General features: G+C 41.4%; 1 protein-coding gene across 1 annotated transcript in view; it reads right to left on the reverse strand.

The window, feature by feature from the left end:
- The window catches only part of VAT1L (vesicle amine transport 1 like), a 52,334-nt gene extending 26,522 nt beyond the window's left edge, over positions 1 to 25,812 (reverse strand). The window contains exons 1-7 of the mRNA XM_062500014.1: positions 25,583 to 25,812; positions 19,285 to 19,414; positions 15,678 to 15,893; positions 5,120 to 5,262; positions 2,891 to 2,994; positions 1,995 to 2,050; positions 116 to 310 (exon numbers count right to left, since the gene is read on the reverse strand). Coding sequence (XP_062355998.1) covers positions 116 to 310; positions 1,995 to 2,050; positions 2,891 to 2,994; positions 5,120 to 5,262; positions 15,678 to 15,893; positions 19,285 to 19,414; positions 25,583 to 25,812 — 1,074 coding nt within the window. The remainder of the gene's footprint in view (positions 1 to 115; positions 311 to 1,994; positions 2,051 to 2,890; positions 2,995 to 5,119; positions 5,263 to 15,677; positions 15,894 to 19,284; positions 19,415 to 25,582) is intronic.
- Positions 25,813 to 27,450: the final 1,638 nt, after the last annotated feature.

Consider the following 27,450-nt stretch of genomic DNA (forward strand, 5'->3'; position numbering starts at 1 on the left):
AAAAATAAAAAGCAGAACACAATAATAACTCGAAAACATGTTTAAATTTGATTTTACCGCTAAAAGTGCATACTTTTCAGAAATTTCAAAATGAGGAAAGAGATTTTGCTCCTACCTCTTCCAAAGCCCATAATGAATCAACCACAGGCTTGATCTTCTTACTGTTATATAGATTTAGGAGTTTGTCCATCACACCCTTGATCAGGCCACCTCGATTCTGTTTGAAAAGTAGATTCAACAAGGAAAATCCAGCAATGACTTTGTTCTCCTCATACAGCTTGATAGGATTTACTTTCTCAACCTGCCACCACTGGAAACAAATAAACAACGGCATGGTTTGAAAAACATTTTTCAAGAAACAAACAGGAAAGTTCACAAGCATACTGTCAGTGCAGATGTGATAAATGACTCATCTGTCAGGTCTGAAGCAGCAAGGATTTGATGAAAGGAATGAGGAAAGAAAGCATGCAGCTGACTGACAAGCAGAAATAAAACACAAACTCGTGTTGGAGGAGGTCTGGGTGTGAGAAGAATGGTGAACACATGTGGGTTTATATGAGGGTCTGGCAGTAAGGAGTTTGGATTTCCCTCCCCCTCCTGCTCTCCTGCCATCTCCAGACAGCCACTGAAGTGCCCAGATGTTCACTGGCAACTCTTGACCATGACTCTGCTCAAAACCAAGGGAACCAGGCACTGCCTATCAGCTGTCAGTTGCTTTACATCAATTATTATTTTTATAACACTCGAGCATACCTTGCAGTATCTAATGGAAGGATTTTATTTCATTTAGCCCAAGAGCATCATTGAGAGTGAGAGATGCCACTTCCCTGCAAATTTCATTTGAATGGTAAATTTTTAATTGTAATTTTCATACAATTTTGATGAGTTAATTTTGAAGCATAATTGCATAAAGAAACTAGTTATACTTGTACACAAAATTGATATGTTTTTTAAATTCAATTTATTCATATTTATTCCATCAACAAATACCAATACTTTCTGAAAAATACTTCAGTTGAAATTTATTTCATTGGACTAATCTACCCTACACATTATATGCACCTGGATATTCTTACATTAACAGTAAAAAGGCTGCGTAGCAAATATTATCTTGTTTTGGCTCACAAGTGTGTGACAATAACAAGAATCTTCCCACTACAACCATTAAGAAAATGTAGGAGGCAAAGAACAGCTCCTTGCTACAGTCTCTGACTTATCTTGTTTTCAGCTACACAGAGACTTTTGAAGCCAATTCCTCCTGGGAAGGGGCTGTTGCTGGAAGCTGCAAATGAGCTTTTGGCAAAAACATCATAGGATAGATGTTCAGAAAAGATTTTTCCCTATGTTTTTTTTCCTGGATGAAGGAATCGCTTTCACTCCTAGTTAACTTATTTCTTGCTGGCAGTTTATATGATATATATGTCCTATTTTTGATATCTAGGATTTCTGCACAGATTTCTGTTGTTGTAGGAAGCTGACGACAAAAAAACCCAAATATTTGAACTTTGAAGTTGTTGACATCATCAATTAGGAAACAAATGCCAAGATCATCATCTCTTTGATGTCACTTGAACATGGAGAACTGAGAAATTCTTTTCTGTATGAAACAAACTTCTGAAAAGCTGGAAATGACACAGCCCCCATTTAAGAGATATATCTCCTTTAATTCACTGCATGGTCCTGACAGTGTTTTCAGATACAAGGAACCTACAGGGTACAGTTAATCATATCCATGGGTGTGATATTCTGTCACAAGTAAATAAATAATGCAGTCTAAACGTAGCTGTGTAAGATATCTATGTCTCAATTTCAATGGCAATATGAAATCCACACAGATCCTACTCTGGTCTAGTTGTGCTGCCAGAAGAAAACACGACACAAAAACACAACATCAGAAGTAACAACTCAGTAGAGATAAATGAAAATGATGAAGATGAAAAAACTACAGAAAAGACTGAAGTTAGAGGAAAGAGCATAATCACAGAGACACTTACTGATTTTGCAAAACTGAAGAAGCTTTTTGTCTCCCCAGTAACCATGTTAGATGAACCTGTAAAAGATGAGCACATTCACACACAACTTATTATTACAAGCTACAGCAGACTGTTTAGTACATGTAAAATCATCTCGATGATTCATATTTAAGAAAAAAACATGCCCAGGTTTAAAAGAGATTAGTAGAAATACTTTGAGAACAAATAACAAAGAGGCCAAGGCGACCAAGCCCTCCAGGCTTACCAGAATTCTGAGATGACACTGACAATCTATCAAATCTCCCAAAGCCAGGGACAGGTTAGGTTCTAGTGGGCATCTTCCCATAAATGCAGCAATCCCTGTAGCTGCCCCCTCCACCAGGAGCTTCCCCACACAGCAGGGCAGCCTGGCAGAACTGCAGGGGAGATGTGTCCACTCAGTGAGAGGAGCAGTCCACAAACGGGACTGGAAATTTGGGAACGGAGCCTGGGTTGGATTCCTCAAAGTCATGTTATAGAAAGCCAAAAGCATTCTTCCTGAAATTGTCCTTCAAGCTTCCCTCTCACAGAAACTACATTGCAGTTTCCTTGGCCACACAATGATTCCCAGAATGACAGATCCAAACTTCCTCCTGTATCGCTCAATGATGTTTAACAATCTGTAATGTATGTTCAGTTTCAACTCTGGATTTACTTTTCTAAATATTTTTCCAAGATTTTTTTTGTATTAATATTTATTTATCAATAATTTAGTCCATTGTCAGCTTCACTAAAAACCTTGATTGGAAATTATCAAACTGAGAAAGTTTGATCATTGAACACGTCAAACACCCGTTCTGGAAGAAGGGGCATGGATGCTTTTCAGCTCTGCTAAGCTTTAGTTTTGAAATATGTACTTGTTTTTTTTTCCCACTCACCATATAAAATATAAGTCCCAAGTGGTTTGAGAAGACTGAGGCCTTTTCCAGTATTTTCTCCACAAAGACAGTCCAAAACAATATCTACTCCATCCACTGAGATTCTAAAAAGCAAGGGAAAATCTCTTACTTTGCAGTAAGATATACAGGGCTGGTAAGGCTGGTTAACAAAATACTAACATTTTCCAGATACTTTAGCAAGGGTTCTAAGGCTGAGACTTTGACTATATGAAAATGTCACCCTCATCAAAAAACATTTCAGACTCATTCAGTGGCACAATGCAAGTTTTTCAGCCAACCCACACCTCTAAGGCTTTAAAGAGGGCAAACTATCTTGTTCCCCATTTTTCAGGGCTTTTAGTAAAAAGATACTATCAAAAGACAGGCAACAGATATAAAGTTCTTTTTTGACTGAATGCAAATGTCAGAGAAAACTTGTTGTGTGAATATTATAGAGAAAAGGGTATTTTTCTTATTCGCATCTAATATTATTTTTCTGAATTCGTACAAAAACAGATCTTCTTACCCTAATTTCTTTTCAGACAAAATTACTTGTAAAGTTATTTACAGAGTTTTCTTCTTCAGCTATTTTATCAACCACGAATCAGCAAAGTCTTAAATCAAGCATAAAGAGAAGACACCAAGAGCTGGAAAACCAGCACAAGGGTTACAATCAGGCCATTTTATACTGTTTCAATAAAAAGTTTGCATATTTATAACTTTACAACAGCTCTGTCAATGCAATGTCAATATGATGCTGAAGAAGAAAAAAAAATACTCTGAATATCCTGACTTAGGGGAGAGGCAGATTTATGGCTTGTAATGCATCTTTCTGCTTCCTCACAAAACAAAGGTGAGACCCAGACATCCATTAGTTACAAACAGCAGCAAAAACAGGCAACTTCACTCCTTGGTACTGCTGCCACATTTGGGGCAATTGTTTCTATTCAGGCCACTGGATGAGCTTTCACTGTAAAGGAATAAAAAGTTTCCAATGAAACAGCTTTTGGTGGCTTCCCTGATTGAACTGATTCCTCATCCCCTATGAACAGTTCTACATTCATAACATCTCCTATGGATTTTTTTTTATTTGCTTGCAGTTATTGGTGGTTGCTTTGGTTTTGTTTTGTTTTTTGAGGTTTTTTTCCCCCGGTGAATGCCTCTGTGACCTGCAATAAAGCATGTTTCTACCACTAACCTTTCTCCATCACAGCTCCATCCTTTTCTGCTCACAGACTTCTAAGAAATGAACACTTTAATCAGAACATAGTACACAGCTAATATCCATCAAACCAAACAACTACACCATTCCTCTCTCTGTTGCTGCCAAAAGACAATTTGTCAAAACAGCATTCTCGGAATTACTGCTGTAGCTTTATTAAAAATCTTTTCAATGCAAAGTGAAAACTGAAGGATTTGAGTAACAAATCAGAGTACTGGCATATTCTGCTGGGTGCCACTTCTGTCTTGCAATCACGACTATTCATTGAGCTGATAGTAAACACCTCTTTGCCAGGAAAGAAGCACAAATTAGCCTGTTAAACCCATGTTTTATCTCTTGTACCCACCCTGATTTCTCCTGCAATACCAGCTAGCAGTGCTAACAGCCCAGAGAGTAGTTGTGCCACCTGCACCAACACCAGTATCAACAGTTAGACAAACTGAAAAACAAAGTGTTTGAAAGCACATAAACAAAAACACACATGATGACTTCAAAAGGCAACAGGATGATTTTAATCTGAATGCAAACAAACAAATTCTAAGGATCTGAAATTAAAGCAGACATCAAGTGCTCTGATATCAATTCCCTGGCAGAGGATAAAAACCCAGGCAGATAAAAGCACACCAAAGAACTCTGAAACCTGGATACCTTACAAATCCACTGAAAATATCTTATTTGGTGCAGTACAGTGAGCAAGTACATATGCAAATGAAGGCAAAGTACATCCTTCTGTTAAGATCTTTAGTTTCTTTCACTTAATTTACTTTGCTCACATCAGCAAAATATGTCCAAATAGGGACATGGATTGAAAAATCTTATGTTACTTATCAAGACATAGGGAGATGCTTGCTATCCTGTTCCCAGTGGACAGATGGAAAAACTGGAATAAAACTACAGCTCCCAAACTCGCAAATGTAGTATCTTGCCATAAATATGATCAGCCTGGTGCCTTTCATAGTATTTTGCCAGATACTATTCAGATCTGACTCAGGAAAAGACAAGATTACCTTTTTACTTCTTGAACATAATCTGCATTCCTGTCAAACAGGTGAGTTACCGAATTTTTGATTGCTTCATGTTTGAAAGATGAAGCTGTTCCAAAAACAGTAACATTGGGAATGGTTGAACAGAGCTGAGCAACAGCTTGACCCTGTGAACACATGATTATGTTAGTTCACTGACATGGAAATTGGTTGACAGAGTTTGCAGCTGCCTATTCACTCATGACACAGCAAAACCCAAAACCAAACACGTGCAAGAACTACCCAAAGTAGTTTCTTTCAACTGAAATGCAGTTCAGCCACAGGGAAAAAAGACACCTAAATCACAAGGATAATCTGAAGAAAAAGCAATCCTAATATAGTAGATCTAGTCTGCCATTCCTAAGGGATCGTGTCTCCTTATGGTTTCAGTGGGAGACAGCAAGTGCTGTAACAAAGAAATATAAATATGCTGCATAATAAAGAAAATCTGCTTTACCTCTTACTGATAACAATGGTCATTATTGATTATTCAAAATGCAGGAATAGCCCCCAGTCACACTAAGAGAGGTCTGCTTAGGCAGGGCCCCAGGCTCAAAACTGATCAACAGCAAAGGGGATAAAACAGCCTAGAGCGTGCCCAGGAAAATCATTCTTCCTCCAGGTCTGGGCAGGAACCCAGTGGGGTCCATCAGATGCTATGCCAGCCTTTAGGTAGGGCTTGGGGCATTGAAGAATTTGTGCAAACAGATGTCTGTACTTTGAGTTTCCAGTTTTGGGCACCAGAAAGCCTTAATTAAATTTTAACCTCTAATTTCATGGGGCTGAGGGAGGGGAAGCACTGCTTAACAGCTGAGCCATCTAGATTTCAAAATCCAACCCAACAGGTCATCTTTCTACCACCCTAGGTTTTGTTTTACTCTTAACACAGCAAAAAAAAGGAAAACAAACTTTTGGTATCCACACCCTACCTCTTCTTGCAACCACATTATTCCAATGGAGCCAGCACAGTTACACAGAAATAGCCAGAAGTTAAAAAAATGGCACTGTCATTCTAAAAAAACTGTCAGATGGAATTCAGCAGATTCTTACTTACATCTACAGCCTAAGGATTGTTATTTGTAAACTGCATGCATGACTAGTAAAATCACCCAGGGATAAACACATTTCTCTTCACTCCAACCAGAAACCCTGATTATTAGTTGTACATCCCAGTAATTAGCACTTGGGTTTTATTTAGAGCAGGATAATTAGCTAACCCTGCATATCCTGGAGGTCTTGGCATCCTCCTGTATTCTGCTGAATGTAACTCCAAGCTGAACATCACCAGGGTGGGCAAGATTATTATTCACATATGGTGGCACCCAGGAATTTCAGACTGATTTCCTACTGGGTTATTCAGTAAATGCAGTGCACAACAAAGCACAGCTTTGGAGATCCTTTAGACAGGCAAAGAGACACAGAAAAGAGAGCAAGAGAAGGGATCATTCTCATTCCTACTTCGCAGATAAGGGATGGAACACCACAGCAAATTGAACAGCTTGTCCAGAAGCTCAGAGAAACTCACAGGTAATGATGCTTTCTCCTAGCACTGTAAATCCAACTCCAAATTAAAAATTACCTCTTCCTTTTAAAATTTATCCATCATTTTCCTGGGTTGGAATCCCTAATCTCTCAAAAATCACAGGAAAATCCATTCCTGAGGGGCCTCATCTTACAAGATGCAATGTTTTCAGGGAGCAGAAAATGTTTCACTATTCTCATATTTAATTTCTCTATTACTTACTGTTTCATTCTAAACCTTTCCCAGATTTTAGCCTCCACAAATACCGTAATATAAAATTAGAAGAAAAAAAAATGGGAATTTTTGTATCTGTTCTTTTCTTAATAGTTTTCACAAGCAATCCTCTTTTCTCACTTTCTGTGTCTCGCAGAAACCCAACACACACAGTGATTTAAATAAATCAGTATTTTATAATGCACGGTAGTTGAATGAAATTCTGACATTATTGATCTATTCTTTAATTCGTTTTCTGCATTTTCAATCTACCTTGGGAAGATGAGAGCTAATGAATATATCCTGAATCAAAACCACTGAATGTTTAAAAGGTCAAATATTCAAGAAGAATGCATGTTGATTTTTATCCTGCAGAAGGCGACTAACATTTAACAAACTGACAGTCAGATGAATAGGAGAAAAGCACAAAAACATTGGGATGTGAATAACCTATTTTCCTCCTGACTCAAACTTGTCAGTACACCTCTCCCTCCCCCCAGAGATAACCTTATCTAAAATCCCAGATCAGCTTTCCAGCTTTCTGTAGACTAAAACTGACTCATATGACCAGTACTTTCATAATTGGATGAAGTATTTTGAAGTAATTCCACAAAACACTCTTCTACAGTTTTCTGAAATTTTAATTTGAAGTTCTCTTACTTATTTCTGTGCAAAAAAATTTTTAGTAGCTCTACCAGAAATCTAGGAATAAAGGCTGATATTGGACTTTGCACACTTCCCCCATCAAAACAGGAGAACTGAACTCAATCTATGAACTCAACCATTTCCCTAATTTCTGTGGAATTCAGCTAAGCTCCAAAACAGCACCATGGCTTTGCAAGTTACTCTTAAGTCTCGTTTCTAATCCCTCAAACCATGTAGCTGCCTCTGGATTAGTCCCACTGTTTAGCAGGTGACATATTTTAATTGCAAATACCGAGACCAGTGTTCAGAACATCCACGGTTCACACATGAAGCATCCACAAAGGGTTTTGCTGCTGCAGGAGGAGCACCCTCCTCCCAGGGCAGCCGAGGTGTCTGTGCTGGCTCCTGTTCCCCTGCAGCTCCCACCACGGGCACACCAGCCCTGTCCTGGTGCTTGGATCCTGAAAACTGCTCTGTGGTAAACAGGGACAAGAGGGTTTTCTGTCTCCTCCCTGCCCAGGCAAAACCACATCAACTCTGCTACCAGCCTCACTGGCTTTGGAAGCAAGAACCATGTTAGCAGAAATAGTGTGTGAACTCCAAAACCTTCCAAGAGGGTGCTAAATTACACAAGCTTGGGTTGAAAAATATTCTTCACACATCTAATTTTTTCATATACAATGCCAATTTCTACACATAAGTACTGACCAGATTCTTGCTTTCTGAACCTAGGAAAACTAGTAAGTTTTAATGGCAACAATAATTAGCACTTGGACAATTAATGTTACCTTTAATGGAATTTAGCAGTCTTTGGGAATAGAAACTAAATCAGGCCATTCACTGAAGGGATAGATGTGCTTACAGAATATTCCCCTAAAGTGGAATTAATCTCACTTAATATATTCATGTATTTTATATACTACCTATCACAGAATCATAGAGTCATTCTGGATGGAAAAGATCTCCAAATCCATCAAGTCCAGCCACCAACTCATCATCATCATCATCATCATCATCATGTTTTACAACTAAGTCATGTTCTCAAGTGCCACATCCACACATGTTTTTGAACACTTCCAGTGAGGCAGAACATCATGTCGTGAAACCTTAGAGAAATTAATAACTTGGATTGAATATCTTAGATTAAAGAAGTTAATAGCTTGTGGAATGAAGGATGTCTACTAATGCTGGATGTGTCTCTCCAGCTTCACACTCTGCTTGATGGATTCCTTTCCAAGGGATCCTGTCAATTCATAAAGCCAGTGTGTTGAACTTAATCTACACATATGATTATTACAGAAATTAATATAAATTTATATCCTTACAGTAGCTTTACACCCAGAAAAAAAAGAAAAAAAAGAAGATGTTTTCACATTCCATTGCTTTAAAACCCAAGTCTAAACCTGCAGGATTGGAAACTTCTCATACTGCAATAATCACCTAAAAGAATGGAAAAGTAGTTTTCTAGGAAGTAACAATGAAATACACTGTTTGGTACATTTCAACAATTTCCAAGAAAAAAAGTCACTGATATTTAGAAGTCAATATAGAAAGCACAAATAGAACGAAACTTATTAATCTAATTAGCTTGTTAACACAAATTTAATGTTGGATAAAATATAAATAAGGTGTACAAGTGAGTGTCTTTCCAAAAGGGTCTGACCTAATGCCACCAGCCTGACGTGCCAGCTGCACACTGATTTACAGCAGGTATGGGGCAGAATCCTTTCAAGAAAGCATCTTTTTTTTCTATTACGTAAACTAAGGGCAGCCTGATAGCAGGAGAGAATAAACCATGTAAAAGATACCACCCTGCAAAACTGCATCAGTAAAAATATATATAATTTCTATTATATATTTCTGCAGCCCAAAGGTGCTACAGCATATTTAAAAATATCACTCAGACTTAATCTTGCACAAGAAACTTGTCTGGAACCTAACACGAGAAGAATCCAAATTCCAAAGTGCTTTGATTGCACATAGCCATACCTGAAAGTGGTGTGAAATACAGTAAGAAAACTGCAAGGGGAATCATCTACTGATCTCATGGCATCAGGAAAACTCTTCTCTGGTGTTAGGTGAAGTCTGATACACAACATTTCATCTCCTGAAGGTGTCATTTTCCCAATTACAGCAAAGGAAATTGGAAACCAATCACTGGGTGAACATTGCAGAGTGGACAAACCAAAGTGTGATTATTGGACAAGCATAAGGCAGCATCTGCTACACTCAGTGCACCACCAATGAGTTTTGGAGGGGAGGGAGGGGAAAAGTGACCCTGAGGAAATGATTTCTCTCACCTTCAAAACATTTTCTGCAACAATTAGCAGGGTGTGTTTTTCTTAGCTCTCTGCAAAATTGTGCAGCTGAGCTGCATCAGAAACTCAGGGCTGAATCTCCATCTGGCACAAATCCTCTGCAGCTCAGTGGAGCTGCAACAATGGAGCAAAACTCATCCAGGGGAAACAAACTCCACCTGGAAAGGCAGAACAGCCAGGGGAGAGCTGAGCACTGCCTGTGACCTGGGGACAGGACATGTCCTCCGGGGAGTGCAGGGCTGTGAGAGGCAGAGAGAAAAGCTTTCAAAGGCTGCAGCTTGCTTTGATCAGGGAAATTGCTTTCTGTGCATGGCTCGCTGGGCTTTTGTATTTGATGAACAGATTATGCTCTGAGGCAGTGTCTGGAAATGGGCTCGGCCATGGCACCAGGACTCTCTGGTGCTGCTGAGGGAGCACATCCATTGCTTCAGAAACATTTACCAGCAGCTCAGCCTCCACTGCCCTGCCAGGCTTCAACAGCAGCCTAGACTTGTATCACAGTGTGTGAGCTGGTTTATCCCCTTCCTTGGCTGCTGCAGATGAAATAAGAGGAAAGCACTTCATCAAATGCAGAAGAGCTATGAACTGCTAATATGAAAATAGCAAATGCAGCCCTGGTACCAAGTGAAGGTGCCAGCAGAGTGGGCTGGATTAATGCCCTGGCACAGTGTGCTGGCCAGGACCAGCACAAGAGAAGAGTCAATTCTAATTACTCACATCCAAGGAGGTCTGACTCAAACACAGGAGTGCTCTTTAATGTGCTCCTCCCTGCTAAGTGCAGACAGAGCAGCCTACCCATACAATATTTAAAAGGATGAGGAATGCTGTGAGACCTATTTTAACAGGATCTGGCTTTCCCACCATCTTACTGCTGCTGTGCTCCCAGCCAGCTCAGAGCCCAGGAAACACATCCATATCTGCCTGGAGCAGGATCTGCCTGGAGGATGCCTGCCAGACATCTAACCTTAGAAAAATTGGGTATGAGCAAACAAACCTGCCTTCAGCCTTAAAAATACAGGCCAAGGAGAGATTTCATGCTGAGTTTATTGTGCCTGTAAACATATGTATCCTACCAGAAAGATCTAAAAGATGTTCCCCAAGAGGAAAGAGGAGCTCGATTAATGGATAACACCATAAAATAAAAGATATGTTAACTGTAGAAGAACAAAGATACATTTACTGGCCATGAATAAAGTCTGGAAAGTTTTGTCACTGAGTATGACAGAGTGGAGAGAATCTAAAGGGATAAACACTTAGATATTTTTTCAGAAGAAATTAGATCATCCTCTTGAAAGGGTTCCTATATGCTGTGTCTGTGTTAGCAGGTGACTAGATTCACTAAGAAAAGCCAGCCCTTTGTCAGATAAAATATCACCACTTCAGTGATTCAGCTGGGAACACATCCTCAAATATTTGCAATGTATGCAGGGGAGACACAATGAAAAAGAGGGTTCCTGCCAAGTAGTAACAAATCCTGCCAGGATGGCCTAAATCTGTTGCCAAGTCAGATTTACCCTTCAAATTCAAACATGAGAACTGTATCTGTAACTTACTCTTGCTTGCACTTCCTTTGCTGCTGAGCCTGAAAGGAAAGGTCAGACAACAGCTTCAGGAGAAGCAATCAATGCTCCTGCATGGAAAGTGGCTTATTTTAGCATCTGCAAGATCAAAATGCTAAAGAACTGGCTTATAATTCTGCCTTGAGTTTGAGGCATTAAGTGATGAGACTGGTGTTTACAATACCTCAGTAAATAACCAAAGCTTTGTGCTCTAAATATTCAGAATAAGAAGTACATGAAGAACAAACAAATAAGCAAATTGGCATAATGGTTCTCTCTCACAAACATAAAGTCCTGGAGGAATTAATTTTCCAGGTAGATATCACAGAAATAGGAACTGGACTTGTTGAAGCTCAAGGAGAAAAGCATGTTTTTTCATTTGGTTTTTACTACAACAGTTCTGTATTTATACTAATTCAACAGCTTACATTAATAATTTTAAGCAAAACTTTATAATCTCATACAAGCCTGTGCTGTGACTTGCACTGAATGCACTGACTTAGAGAGTATTTGTTTTAAAGAACTAATTGCCTCTTAGAGCAGACCAGTCCCAGCAGGGTGCACACTACTGCTCAGTTTTCTTGGGGTATTTTCTTCAGTTGTCACTTTGCTTCACCTTAAAAAGACATGGGAGTGTATTTGTGAAGGGAGCTACTCTTCCACTGTTTTATAGTAATTTCAAACATTAATCACATTGTTTTACAGTTAAGATAGACCAATATATGTCCTATAGTAAGTCATATGTTCTTGCAAAGTCATTATTTTGAGCATTAATGTCTATTTATGATGTTTAGTGTTGGCTGGCTTTCTCCCTGATTTAGCAATCAGTTCAGAAGGACACTTCAACATTTATCTAGCTTTAAGCATCTAAACTCTATTTGTATTAGATAATTCTATTTTTTGTTAATTATTGAACTGTCCTGCTACTCAATTTAACAGTTTAATCAGAAGTTCTAAGTGTCCTGCTGAGCAGAGGCCTGAAAGGGGAGAAAATGGCAATTTTGTTAGATCTTAGTCAGCAGCAGGATTTGTAAAGTATTAATCTCTTGTCAAAGCCTGAGAGAATCATGGAATGCAACTGTGAGCTTGTTCTGTGCTTTCTGGAAAGGCTCCTGAAATGTGTTCAGCCTCCTTCACTGCCCAGGGTGAGAGCTGAGAGTTGCTCTCTCTTAACTGCCCTGTCCCAAGGAGGAAAAAGAGACAGGAAAGCCAAAGCAGCCTCCTTTCCAAACAACCAAAATCAACAAGCTGGCCCTATGAAAACCAAATATCATCTCTCCTTTCAATCCCCCTTGTAAGCATTGCACAGCTCCTCCTCCTCTGGGGGTAGGGTACAATATACCAAGGGTTGGAAGCAGAGTTTGTGGGTGTCCTCTTGTCCCCTGGTTCAGGGACACCAGGTGCTTCCCTGCAAGTGGCCACATCTCCTTCCATGACCAGAGAAGGTGCCACGATGCCCTGAGCTCACCAGGGAGAGGCTGCAGGGAAGGCACACATTTGGTACGTGGAGCATGATTCAAGTCTGTAACACAGAGACAGGTGTCTGAAACCTTTTGCAAGACAAGTTACCTTGGTATGTTTCCTTTTTGTCTCCCTAATCTTCTGATGTCCCCTGGAACTTCTGGAATAAATAAACTGACTTATCTAAAGCATCCTGTCAGACATTAAAGGATACTGTTCCCTCCTAATCACACTCCAGGCACAGATGAGAAGACAATTGCTATAGTTACCTCACTACCAAAAATATCTATCAACTAAAGAGAGCCACATAAATAAACTGAGATAATACACAAGAGTAAAGGTCCTAGAGAATTTTTCCTGACTCCATTTAGTGAAAAGCTGCAGGATCTTCCTAAAGAGGACTGAGTAGCCAGAACAAAGAACCTCACAAACATTCCTAAAGCAACAAGTTCTTTTTCATAAACTGCCTGAAGCAACTAAAATAATGATCTTGCATAATGAGAAATGAACAATTAGAAACTTCTAGTCCCATGGGGAGCCTATTGTCTCATTAAAGTGTTCAGGAATTTCTCTGACATTTAGAAACAAACTGGACAGATTTTCCACTTGCTGAAAGTGGGGAAGGGCATTCTATCTATTAAAGCAACAGCACAAAAATAACTTTCTGGAGCAGCTTCAGTGCGAGTTTTCTGTTCATTTACAAAGATCTTCGTGAGAATGATGTGTTAAATTGAAACTGTCAGATTTTTCAGAGGACTGACAAACATATCTTTAAAGTAACACAGACCCCTCTGAAATCTTTGTCTGCTTAGCAGAAAGAAAAAAAATCCATGCATCTTCAGAGCAGTATTTTACCTGGAAAACCTATCAAGCAATGGGAACATTTCCAATTCTTGCTCTCCATGCTCTTCCCTTACAAGAAGGTGTGAGGCCCTCTCTCCTGTGACAGTGATCAGTATCCTGGCTTGCAGGATGCCCTGTCTCTCTCTTACTTACAGTCCCCCCCAGATCCTACACAGCCCTCCCTCCCTTACTGGCCAGCCTGGCTGCTCTTCCTGCTTGTCTGGTGTTTCTTTTGGAAACTCTGGATTATTTAACTACTTAGCAAGGGATGGATCTGATTTCTCCTTGTTCTCCTGACAGCCAAGCAGGATCCATCCTTCCTTTAGCTTCTTTCAGAGGAGGTTTTGAGCACTCACAGTAGAGGACCAGCCAGAAGCTGCCCACTGAACAGCTGGGATGAGAAAGGAAGCCAGCAGATCTTTCCAGGAACAGCCCAGCACAGAGGTTGGGCACTAGAGCAGAAGATATGCAAGAACTGACATTAACAGAGCATTACCAGCCCTTTAGGAAAAGAAGGAGGATATAACAGAGGAGAGGGAGGTCAGAAAGAGAAAGGAACACAGAAATCCAAAAAAGGAGGGGGAGTTCAACTTCTCTAGAAACACAGGTACATGCAGGGATTGCTTTGGGGCTAATTCTGTATACTCAGCCTACACAGGGTCTGTACAGGGCCAGGTGGCCAAATGGCCTTAGAGCTACAGCTGAGACTTTGATTCCTGTAGAATATTCCCCTGGATGTGTGGCCTCATGTTGCTTTAATAGCCCTGAATTCCACACAAAGAGATTTAACACTACAGAACAATAGTCAGCCATAACACTCTGGGCTGTACTGTGCCAGAGCATAATACGATTATAAATTCCATTCATTTACACGAGTATTCCAATAGGACCGACCCTTCACTGCCAGTGGGATTATGGCTAGCTAAAAATACCTTGTACAGGGAACTCATGAATTTATTCCTTTGATTACAGCCTTCATTTATATGAGAACCTGAAAGAAAGGCTAAGGGCACAGAATTAAGGACAGCATGTTTGGGGCTGCCCACCAGACCTCAGTAGAAAACAGAGCATTAGTTTAGCATAAATAAGGCATAACAAGAACACAGAAAAGGTTCTCCAGTTGCAAAGGCTGCTGTCTCTTAATGGTCTCAGCTCATAAAATCTATCTTGTGAAAAAGGACTGCATAATTTCAAATGTAAACAAACTCCACAGTCAATACAATATTGTAATATTTTTGCACAAAAATTTAATACACTCCATAAGATAGAGATTTTCCTAAAAGATGCTTCAAGGAACTGGTAACACAAAATGCTGACTCTTTATTTCACTGTGTGGCCTGGTATTCCCACAAATTCATCCTTTGCCCATGCCACACAATGCCTCCTCAGGAATGATCCAAACTACAACATGCAGCACCCACCACTGGCTACAATTTCGAATTTGTACCTTTCCCTTAGGGTTCACATAAGAATTTTTCACTGCTTTCAATCCCTTTACAACAAAAGGGAAAAGAAAATTTTTCACAGTGAAAGCATCACACACATTCACATGCTATATGTGCAGGAGTATTCCAAGAGGGACATTTACTAGAAAGAGGACTGTGGTTACCTACAAACACGTTTTGCAGGGAGTTTATTTATTCCTTTCACAACACCCATCTTTAACATAGAAGTGCAATATGTGTAAGTTCAGGAAAGCAGTATCTGGGACAACACTTGATCCTTAATCTGCTGACAATCAATTAGAGGTTCTTTTCATGAGATTTTTTCACAGAGTTTAGAGCCATAACATTTTTATTTCACCATTCACATCAACATTCACATTCACATCTGATGGGAAAACACATGGAGTTCTTCCTCGTGCAATCCCTCACACATAGGAATATCACATCAATCTGAAGGTTCTGGCTCATTTCAGGAATCCAGATGCATCAGACTTTCAGTTACTCAGTGACAGGAAAGGAAGAAAAGTTCCAACTTACCACCCCACCTCCTGCTGAGTGAACCAGCACAGACATGCCTTCTCTCAGGTTAGCAACCTCAAAGAGCATCATGTAGGCAGCTACAAAGTTCATGGGAAATGCAGCAGCTTCAGAAAAACTCATGTCATCTGGGATCTTGTAGACAAATTCTACTGGGGTACACACAACTTCAGCCCAGGCATTATAATTTACAAAAGCCATGACTCTGTCTCCAATCTACAAACAAGGAAGAAATCAATGTTGAGGATCTGACTGCAACTGAGACTGTAGAGAGCAACGTGTGAGAGAACAACAAATTTTGCTTAACGAGAAAAAAATGAGGCAAGAAGTTTATAATTATATTGATGAGAAGCATGGAGTAAAGAAAATTATAAGTGGGATAATGTTCACTTTGTTTTCTCAATCTTCACACTAATTTAGAGCTAATTTTCCTCTCTGTGGATTGAGAAGGAAAGGCCTTGTGCTCTGGTAGATGGAGGACATGAAAGGGTTGCAAAAGCTCTCATTCAGAAGATAAGACCATCTGTACCTACTCTCTATTTTTATCATCTTATTAACTGATTCTACCAAGATATAGCCATGATTGTAATTTCCATGTGTCAGAGCAGAATTTGGTTCTGCAACTTCAAATAAGCCACTTTAAACATAAAAAATATACCTTTGGATTTTAAAGCACTACTAAATCTACAAAGTGAATTTTACAGGATTTAAAGGAGCAATGAACTATTATCTTTCAATGCAACATTTCTCTGCTCAGCTTCTGAAAATACATGGTAGTGAAAGAGTAATTCACTATGGAGAAAAAAAAGGCTTCCTGTAAATATTAGATACAGTTGGCTGCTCCTAGGAACCTTTCAGAGGTCCAGGTGCATCAAGTTCATCAGTTTGTATATGGCCTTCATTGCAGCTCCAGGTTTTTAAATCAGAGATACTGACTCTTCTCAGATGGACAAGAGTAACAATAAGGCACAAGAGACTTGGAAAACAACACTCACCTTAAAGCAGAAATTGGGCTGCTGGGTCTACAAGGGACACCCACACTGACCAAATGTTTGGCCAGCATGCATTAAAATCTTCACAGGCATAACTCTTACAAACTCTCAAGAAATTTTCACCACCAGCAACCCCATGGCATCGTTTGCCTTGCCTTAGACCCTTGGCCTTTCTAGAATACACCAGCCAAAACAACATCCTTAACCATGAAAGGAGCTCTGCAATGGAGCCACAGAATAAGACGGGAATAGCATCAAACTCCATGCCTTTGTATTTTAACTAAAACTAACAACAGCTCTCTCTCTAAAATAACTTTGCTCATCTGCCTGATGCTCTCTTACATTCTACCAATGCCCTCTAATGCTTTAGAAACTACAGGTATGGAGTAAAGCACAACACTTTTGCCTTCAGGCAAATGTTTAGAGCACAAACACATTTTGGTCTCCTGAGCCATCACTTTTGCTTTGGGGTACTACAGGTTTGCTCAGAGCTAAGGTGCTGCTGACAGTTCTGAAGGGTTTGTCTCTTTTTAGAACGAGAATGCTGAAACAGAGCTGTCATTCCAATTTCCCTGAAATGCCTCCTCCTTTTGAAAAACATTCCAATTAACAATGCCTCACTGGTGATCACTCTGTGGTTCCCTTTTGCTCTTAGAGAAGCATCTAAAATAGAAAATCTGCTAGGATTAATTAGTGCAGATGTTAATATGCCCTATATCTTTGCCATAAATCATAACTGATTACCAAAAGGAATACAGAGAATTCCCTCTTGGTGATTCCCAAGGGATTTCTTGGTAACATTGAATTCCACATTTTACCACAGACACTGTTCAGACCCTAGCCAGATTAGACCTCACTTCCTGAGAATCATCCACAAAACTGGAGAGAGATCAGGCCTGATACAGCTGTCATCATCAGAAAGCAGCTTTTTCTTTTAAAGGGAGAAGGAATAGGCATTACACCTATTTTAAAAGGGCTTGAACTGGAAGAGATCTACCCAGGGAAAGGTCAGAAAATACAGGGTGTAGTCTTTGCTGTTACTGTAGACAGAGGTAACAGCATATGTCAAGGAGACACCAAGAATCTGACGTGTCCTTGCTCTGTGCAAGAGCTCCATAAAGAAACCAACAGGACATTCTTCCATCATCCTCATGGCATGTTCTCCTGCTGATGGATACATATCCATGCACAGCTGTCACTCTGAGTGTGGACTCTTTTCTAGATCAGTCAAACGCAACCATGGCTATGAAGGTTATATGCAAAAAATAAAATAATATGTCTTGTTTCAATTACAGGGAGTACACCAGTGCATAAGCATGCTCTGAAGTCAGGACAAAGATGTCACTCACAGTATATTCAGTCGGGTGCAGTGTTATTCAAACAAGAACCGTATGCCATAGCCTCATGATGCCCTTTAAAAATAGCAAGAAATTTAAAAATAAGAGTGCTGATCTGGAGCAGAGGCTTTCTAGACCCCTTTCAGAGAATATTCTTCAATATGGAGCACAGCTATGAAGTACAGATGCTAGAGCAGAACTACTGAAGCAGAAAAGGTTTCCAAACAGCAAAAGTATCATGCAGTTATTGTTTGTAACAAAATACATTGAAAGATTACAACTTGTTTCAGGGCAGAGGTGGGGCAGGAAGGGAACTGAGAAATCCCCTAAGAAGATCTCATCACTGAAACCCTAGTTGAAACTAAACTGGCTTTTATCTTCATTCTGCTGACAAATTGTAGCTGTTCGAGAAAAAATTTGTCTTTAGATAAAAATATGTATGTCTTCTTAAGATCCAGATATAATAAGAATTCAGAAAATTTTATTACCTTTTGACATGACTGACTCTGCAAATAACTAAGATAGGGTTGACATGTATTAACTCAGGATTTATTTCCAAAATTTTCAACCTACTTAGGCAATAAAATGCAAGTTTGCAGTGAATATAGATGTTTAATATCAATGGAATAGGAGGCAGGACAAAAGGCTGCTTATATGCACAAAGAAATACCAAAGACTTCATAACCACTCATGAAAGCTTTATTATATACATCAAGTATTGTCATTTATTACAACCTGTCAGGTGAAATAGATGCTTTTCCTGAGCAATCAGACTAAGTCCTATATCCAGAATCAAGATCCTAATTTAATCTGCACCTCATTAATGCACAGAGTTTTAAGAAGCAATGTTTACTGTAAACAGGGTTCTGTTAACTTGAGATCAAAACCTGGAACCAGAATCAGCAGCACCTGGGCTTTGAGGAAAAGAGCAGTGATGACAGGAAACATGGCCAAGAAAAGAAACTTAACAAGTTAACTTAATTTATTTCATTTTTCTTAAAGGACATCACTCAAGCTTTCCAGCTCCTATTTAGCCATCAGGATGTGCACATGGCACAAGTGGCTTTTCAGGAAGGATTTGAAAGAGATGACAGGGGTGGATTCAGAAAGTAATTCAAGAGGTCATTCTCACGCTTGGAAAGCTGCAAGGAAAAATTAACCTTTTAAATCTCAACAGGGTGGTGAAAACTGCTATCACAGGCAGAGCAGAAGGGATTAGGAACTGGTGATTACTTATATGAGACTTATAACTCTCACTTTGAAAGTAAAAAATATTACCTCAAATCCTTTCACGCTGTCTCCAAGAGCTTCTACAATTCCAGAACATTCAAACCCAGGAACAAGCGGTGTCTTAGGAGGGTTGTCAATATTCCCCTGTCGCACCATCAAATCAATAAAGTTCAAACCACTGTAAAACACAGGAAAAATATAAAATCAAGACTATTACCACAGATCAAAGTAGAGGAGGAGAGCTGCGTCCCATGTGATGGGACAGCCAGAAAACTCCAGGGCAGCATTAAGAAGCTGGGCTTTGCAGGGTAAGAGGGACCCAGCAGACATTCCCACTCCTGGGATGCTGAGCCTTGGGCAGAGGGTGCACATGCCAGGACACCACAGCTGCCAGCAGCCCCAAGCTGACTGCCCAGCAGTCACACAGGGCATTTCAGATTCCTATACAGTGAAACACCCTAATTTCTATGAATGCATAACTAGCTGGCAAGTAAAGCCAGGTTAATTTAAGTAGAAAACCCCAAGCTTCACACATTATAGTTATTTTGGACTAGGAGCTACAGGATTTAACTGTCCTAACCTCTGGTGCGACCCCAGGAATGAATCTTGTGTTTGTTTCAGGCAGGAGTCCAGACTCTGGCATGAACTTACTAAGTACTAGATAGCCTTTTGTTTTAAAACTGATCCTTCCTGGATGATGTTTGTACATTTTTTCAAAAGTTATTAGATCTTTAACGTCCTCAGGTGTGCTGCTCAGAAAAAAATGCAGGTCTTTCACCACAGTCTCAGCTTTGCAAAAATCCTAAAGCACTTTTGCATTGTCTGTTGTATGCTATCCAATTTTATTAAAGAAAATGTTGTGGTTTTCTAGGTGGCCACAAAAAAAAAAAAAAAAAAAAAAAGAAAAAAAACAAAAAACAAGCACTACATATCTACTATGTGCATATATTGATTACTGGCCTTAATGCCAGAGTTAAAACTTTAAAACTTCTAACTAGCTGAAATACACTTCAGCATTAATCCATTGTTCCAAAACACAGTTGTGTTTTTATGGTTAGCCAAGCACACAGCCAGTCCTACTCACACATGTGAGTATCCAGCAATTGCCTGGATATGTCACACTGCTGATGGGCACAACGATCTATTAGATGCAGCCTTAGATACTAACCAAGACACAGACAGATTGAACAGACCCAACAAATTAACAGACAGACTAGACACCCAGCCTTAGCATGATGACAGCATGGCATTTATGGGATGTAGGTCACTGGGGAGGGGGAAGGAAATCTCACCAAATGTAAGCATTCATAATTGTGGTGGAGGGTTTAAGAGCAACCTGAATCCACAACTTACACCATGCTCATACACAAAGCTTATAATATCAAACATACAGGAGGTTAGGAGGGGTTTTCACACACCTAAGTTGGAAAATGTGAAATTATTTTGGAAAGGTCACCTCTCATCCAGTGGGTAAGACCACCTCCTACATCGCCACTGTAATGTTAATAATGAAAGAGAAATTCCAAACAGCAAAATGCCTGCAAAGCAGCCATTGTTTGGGAAAGAGGAACAAACAAACAAACAGACAAAAACACCAAAACAAACAACAAACCATAAACCCAGAAACCCTACAGATGGTGGCAACCACTGTCTGTATACATTGACTTCAGCAATGGTCTTTTAAATGCATCTTTCCACACTGCAAGCATTTTCCAAAAAGCTAATTTTCTCTGCATCCCTGCAAGAAAAGGCAGCTGGAGGCAGGACTGTGATGTGGGAATCTGGGCATGAACACACCCCGTGGTGTCATAACAAGTAGGCAAGAAGGAGACAGGGGGATATGCAAAGGCCATTGCTCTTTACTAATGACAATGATCACAGATAGATTCCTTCTCATGAAGAAAGTCATCAGACTGTTTCTGAAAAGGCACACATTCAGTTCTGCATCTAATGATGTGATACTGGCAGTTCAGTTCTATCTTGGTTCCATTTCTTTTTCATCAGTTTTTTTTTCCCCAAAGGGGGATAATGGGCAGCAAAATTATGCTGAGAGTTCATCTCTATTACAATGAACTTATAAGACCTCACACTAGAACAGGTGTGATAAGGGAATGAAAAACACTACACAAGGTAAACAATAATTAAGTCTTACAATTTTAATGTTCTTATAATTTTAATTACTAGTTGAAACATGGAGGGTTGATCAGGTTTTCTAATAATTTCTAGTCACTTTATAGAGAGTTTCTTTTTATCCACTTTCATCTCCTATATTCTTACAAGTTGTGGCATCCTTGATACTTGAATTTATTCCTATTCTTCTCCACTTTCAAGGAACAACAGAAGTTTTATTTTACCTTAGAAATTTGAAGACCAGTAGATCTGAAAGCATGATTATGTTGCATTGGTCAACTCAGCCTTTTTTTTTTTTTTTTTTTCCCTAGAGCGACCAGGAGGGCTTAAAGACGGATGGCAAATTTTGTAACTACACCCAAGACATTCAGCTCTGTCATTGGGATTCAACCAACAGCAGACTCAAGAAAAGTTTGGCTGCACAGAACATCGCAAGAAAATATGTATTATGAAGAGTGGTGGGTTTAGAGATTAAACACAATTTATTTCTTGAATCAGTGCAAACCATGCACACCTGTTCTGGTGTGCAGCCAGAGAAAGTGACTCCTGAACTTTAAGTGAGGGCATATGTTGAGGGATAAGTGAAAATGCAAAGCAACCCAGTGACAAACAGTACACAGCATGTTCTTAATCCTAAATCAAGAGCTGGATGCAAATGAAGAAAGGGAAGGATCTGAATTACCAAGATCAATGCATTGACATAGGGGTTCTACAAGAACCTCCCTGTGACAGAGCACGGATGTCTCTGTGACCTGCACAGATTGGAATAACTGTGCATTACTGGAGGCAGAGTATATAAAATATAGAATTATCCTTGAATCTGAATCTGAGTCTGCAATGCTCTACCTTAACACCAGGTCCTTTTGAAGGCCTTGAATATTATTCTCTATACTTGACATTTAGTTCTGCCGCACTTTTATTTCCCTTTTCTTAAGTGTGGAAAGCAACAGTCAACTTGTTTCTCCTTGTTCCATCCCACACACTTGAGGATGCCCAATACCGTCCACTGAAAAATCCCAAGTCATGCAAACCACTCCATGACACTTGGGTTTGAAGAGGTGCTGCTTTGGATCTGTCTTTCTTATTTCACTGTAAAACTCCACTGAAATTAATTACTGAAATTAATGAAATGCCACAGAGCAAACAAGAGGACTCCTGAGTTTTGCACTCTTAAAATCCTTCCTCTTAACCCTAGCAAGAAAACTGCCCAGTCTCCAAAGTAAAAGAAAAACAAAAACAAAAAAAAACAACGAAAACAACCATATCACTATATAAATTAAAGATTTAAAATTATTAGGTCTCATGCTTTTTATACAGATACCAACACCATATGAACAAGACTGCCTTTAGGAGCAACACCAATTCTCTGTCTGTTACTCTGTTACATTTAAGATTTCTTTTATCTGCTTCAGTTTTTTTAAAGTGGTGTTATCTCACAGCCACAGAGTCAGAAGGGTCACTTCTGCCGCATTCCTCATGACGCACACGTACAGCAGCACAAGGAAGAAATAATTATAAGAGAAAAAAGAACAATAGAAGGAGGCAATTATAGGACACCATTGCTTATTCACATAACCTATCTGAAATATGGTTTCCCTTCATTCCAGCTACTTGTCTCATCTTTTAAACAGTCTGTATCCCAACATTCTGCTGCCTGCAAATTGCAATACAAACAAATACAGGACTTTCAACTGCTTCATCATTAACAATCAAAAATTATTTCAGGAAATATGCAGAAGCTGTGACTCAGCTTGGACATGGATGGCTGTTGCATTTCTTAGTCACTGAATGAGCCTAACACATGACTCATCTCAGCTGACACACTTTCCATTGGATCACTGATATTCCAGAACTTAAAAAGAATTATTCACCTGGCTGAGTGCTAATAGCAACTCATCTTTCATCTCCTCCATTTCTACTACCATGCTATGAAGTGTATACATACAACTTAATGGGTCTAGACATATGATTCAATTGGTTTCATCCACAGGGAATTCAGAGACCACACAGAACTTGCTCTTCTGCTGGTGTATACTATTTATCAAGCACGTGCAGATCCTTCATAAATTAAAGCTTCTGTTTCTCCATCAATCTGTAGAGTCAAATAATACTAGTAATAATCATCTCTAGTGGTGGTCAGCTACAAAACTGATTCAACAGAAAATGTGATTTGTAAGAATGGTGATTCTTACATCATTGTACTGATGGCTGGAGCAACCCATCTTGGGTGTGTTCAGCAGTGCCTGCATCAACACGTGCACACTGCCCTAGGCAAAGCCAACCCCCTGTCTCCCAAATCCATCATCATCCCAATCAATCCTCTGCATTTACAGGCTTGGGTCAAGAGGATCAGCAAATTGATTTTGCCTTGCCTGGAAGCACATTTTGGTGCCCTGGTGACATTTCAGCCCTATGGCCGTTTCCAGTCAGGAATGACAAGCAGATGCTCTCCGGCCTGCAGGCTCCTCTGGCACAAAGGGAAGCTCCCAAAACACACGGGGCGTTGTGCAACCTGGCAGTTACCTGTGGAGCAGCTGAGCAGCTCTGCTGATGTCAAACAGCGTGCATGTAACTCACACAGCTCTACTGACACTGCAGCCCTGGAGAGCAGCAGCAGCTGTGGCTGCACAATTCTATTTTGCAGCCAAGTGTTCTTGCACAGGGAGCTTGCTATCCAGACCCAGCCAGTGGTTTCATGAAAGTGGAGTTCATACAGGTACTGGAAAATGCTGTCAATCCCTGACACACTTGGAGGAATATGCCCATGTGCTAATAGCATTTTTAGTTTTGCATGCTAACTTTTGTTAACCCAATGGCTGGGGGGAAAAAAAACCACTCAGGAAACAAGACAGACTGTTCTCAAATGAAAATACACCCCTGCTTGATAGCAAAATGAGCTGCCCAACAGCTACGATGCTACCATTAGTTCTATTCACTTAGCACAGAATTTCTTGCATTTCCCACTGTGACTGGTAGAGAGATAAAAACCCCAATACCAAATATGAATGCAATAAATCCCAGCCTATTATTTACTAGTACTCATGCAGATTAATGGGTATTACCATTTTTCATAGGCAACACTTTAGTAGGGGGAATACTCACATGGGCCACAAATTTTATGAGCCCCATTTAGAACAGGATGGAAAGAACAGCATCTGAACAGGTCAAGACACTCAGCAACATTAACCTGCCACAATATTCCAAACTTGAAGCAGATCCACTGATACATGATTCAAAATAAGCTTACTACCTGATAACAGGAACATTTTAGACACAAGTTACTTCTAAAGTAAACAACTTGGCCTTCACCTTGGAATTAATCTCCCAGAAGCACAATGTTTTCACATAGCAGAAAAGGACAACAGAAGATAAATCCTCGCCTAGGCAAAATTAACTCAGTCCTTGGTAAACATCAGGTTGTGGAGTAAGATCCTAATGTGGCTTCTGTTACTCAAAAAAAAAAATTAGTCCTATTTTCATAAAGGAACATGTGCACTAAGAACCAGCAATCTAGGAAGAACAGTCTGCTTGGATTGCCTGGGAATAAAAAAGAAAGGAAAAAAAAAAAAAGAAGAAGAAAAAAAACCACCAAAAAAACATTTAGGAAAGCTCATTGCAGGATGCTTCCAGACTGTAGCCACTTGTTACCTGGACACAGGGACTAACACTGAGAAGTTATTCTGAGCTCTGGACACGCTGGCACAGCAGCTCCGAGGAAAAAGGATGCTGACTTAAGTGAGTGACTCCCAGAAGAAAAACAGCAGCCAATGTCAGAAGGGAAAGAGACAGGTGCTGAGCAACACGCACAATCTGGCATCCACATCTCTCACAGAAACCCAAAGCCTGAACACACTTAGCCAGGCCTTCTCCCCCTCACTTTACTCCTAGCTGGCAGCGTGGAATACCACTGACAATTTTCGTCCCTCCGCATCCGCTGCCGTGCGCACACAAACCCCGCTGCCCGCCCTGGACCGGGGAGCCCGGAGCTCAGCACCGACCACGGGGTCCCGGCGGCTGCTGCCGGGAGCGGGGCTCCCCCGCGGGGAAGCCACAGGTGAGGGAAGTCGGCGCCAGAGCCGGGGGCTGCGGGGCTCGCAGGGAGCGCTCCGAGCGCGGGGATGGCCGGGGATGGCCGGCAGCGGGGCACGGGGACCCGCGGGACCCCGCACCCCGCCCGGCCGCGGGGGAAAGGAGAGGGCGAGGGGCGATACTGGACCAGGCTTTGACGCGGATCTTCAGCTCGCCCTCCTGCGGCTCCGGCATGGCTTTCTTGGACACGCGGAGCTTGTTGAGCCCCCCGAAGGCGGACAGCACCACGGCTCGCATCTCCTTGGCGTCCCCGGCGCGCAGGCTGCCGCCCGCGCCGCCCTCGGCCGCCTCCCTGCCGCCCTCCTTGTCGATCATGTGCTCCGTCTCCTCGGCTCGCTGCGCTCCCTCCTTGGCCATGGCGGGGCTGCGGCGGCTCCCGCGGTGCCGCCGTGCGAGGCCGGTGCCGCCGTGTGGAATGGCCGCGGAGCCGCCGGGGCCCGCCCGCCGCACTGCACCGGCTGCGCAGCGCCCTCCGCCCCGCGCCGCCCCCGCGCCGCCCCGCGCCCGCCGGCCCGGGCAGCGCCCGCGGCTCCCCCGGCACGGAATCACAGGACCACGCCGGCCGAAAGGACCTCTGAGATCACACAGTCCAACCTTGGGACCCATCCCCACCTTGTCACCCAGACCGTGGCACTGAGAGCCACGTCCTTAAACACCTCCAGGGGTGGGGACTCCACTAACCTCTCCGGTCAGTCCATTCCAATGTCTAAGCATCCTTCTGGGAAGAAATTCTTCCAGATGTTCAACCTCAACTTCCCCTGGTGCACCTTTAGTAAATACTATCACTTGTAACCTGGGAGAAGAACCCGATCCCCACCTGGGTCTACCCTCCTTCCCGGTAGTTGTAGAGAGGGATAAGGTCAGCCCTGACTGTCTTCTTCTCCAGGCTGAACAGCCCCACTGTCACCTTAGGCTGGCACAGAGCTCGAAGTCTGCTGAGCTGAGCTGAGCGTGAGGCCAGGCTGTCTGATTGGACCAGCCACCCTCTGTGCCCCAGAGCTCACTGCATCGTGGATTAAAGCTCCACTCGAGAAGCCCAAGTCTTGATCCTCACTGGGGAGCTCAGTGTGCAGGCTCACACCTTCCCTGAAGGTCTTCTCAGGACCAGCTCTGTGAGCTCTCAGCATCAGAAGAACCATGCAGGCAGGCAGCTGCCTCATGAGGCACACCTTTGAACCAGCAAACACAAGCTTGAGACTCTGCTGTAGAGCAATTTTAAGCCTTTATACAGCAGATCCTTACTTGATGATCAGTGCTGGTCTTTGCTGCCTCCTTTGGGGAGCAAAATCCTTCCATATGAGCACAGGGTGTGCAGCAAGGCACCCACCCACCAGAGCCCCCAGGGACTGCCCTGGTTTGGGTCCCTAAGGAGGCTCAGGCATCAGCCATTTAGCTCTGTGTTAACGAGGGACAGTGCCTGCAGCCTCCCCTGGGGCAGCTGAGCGTGGACTTTGGGGGTTCACTAGTTGAGGTTCCATGGATGTTGGTGGAGCATCTGTTGAGTTCAGTATTAGATCCCTGTAGCAATTTGGGGATGGCCCCACGGTTGGAGTAAATCAGCCCAAAATGATGCATGTATTTACGGAGTCCCAAAATTCATTGCAGCATGCTGTGTGTATGGTGAGTGGTCCTGCAGACCTCCCTGTGACTACAGTTCTTCCATCCAACCAACCCCGCCTGCTGCAACTGAGTTCTTAAAAAGCTCCAGGATCGCTCTGTCATTTGTTGGGTGTTATGACCACTCTCTCTTTAGGCTGTGGAGCTGTAGTGGTCTGAGTTCATCAATGCACCTTAATTTCACAACGTGCACTTATTTAATCTTGGGTCATGTGTTCAGTGTTCAAGGATTTGCAGGAACCCAAAAACGTTGGAAATATCTTAGCTATAACAAGTAATGGGGTAAAAACATTTTCATTAACAGTAACAAGGTGAGATAGTGGAGGAATTGAGAGAATTTTCACATTCCTTTGCGATTTTGTTTTTTTCTTTCCTCTC

This window comes from Cinclus cinclus, chromosome 11, assembly GCF_963662255.1.
Source record: "Cinclus cinclus chromosome 11, bCinCin1.1, whole genome shotgun sequence".
NCBI lineage: Eukaryota > Metazoa > Chordata > Aves > Passeriformes > Cinclidae > Cinclus > Cinclus cinclus.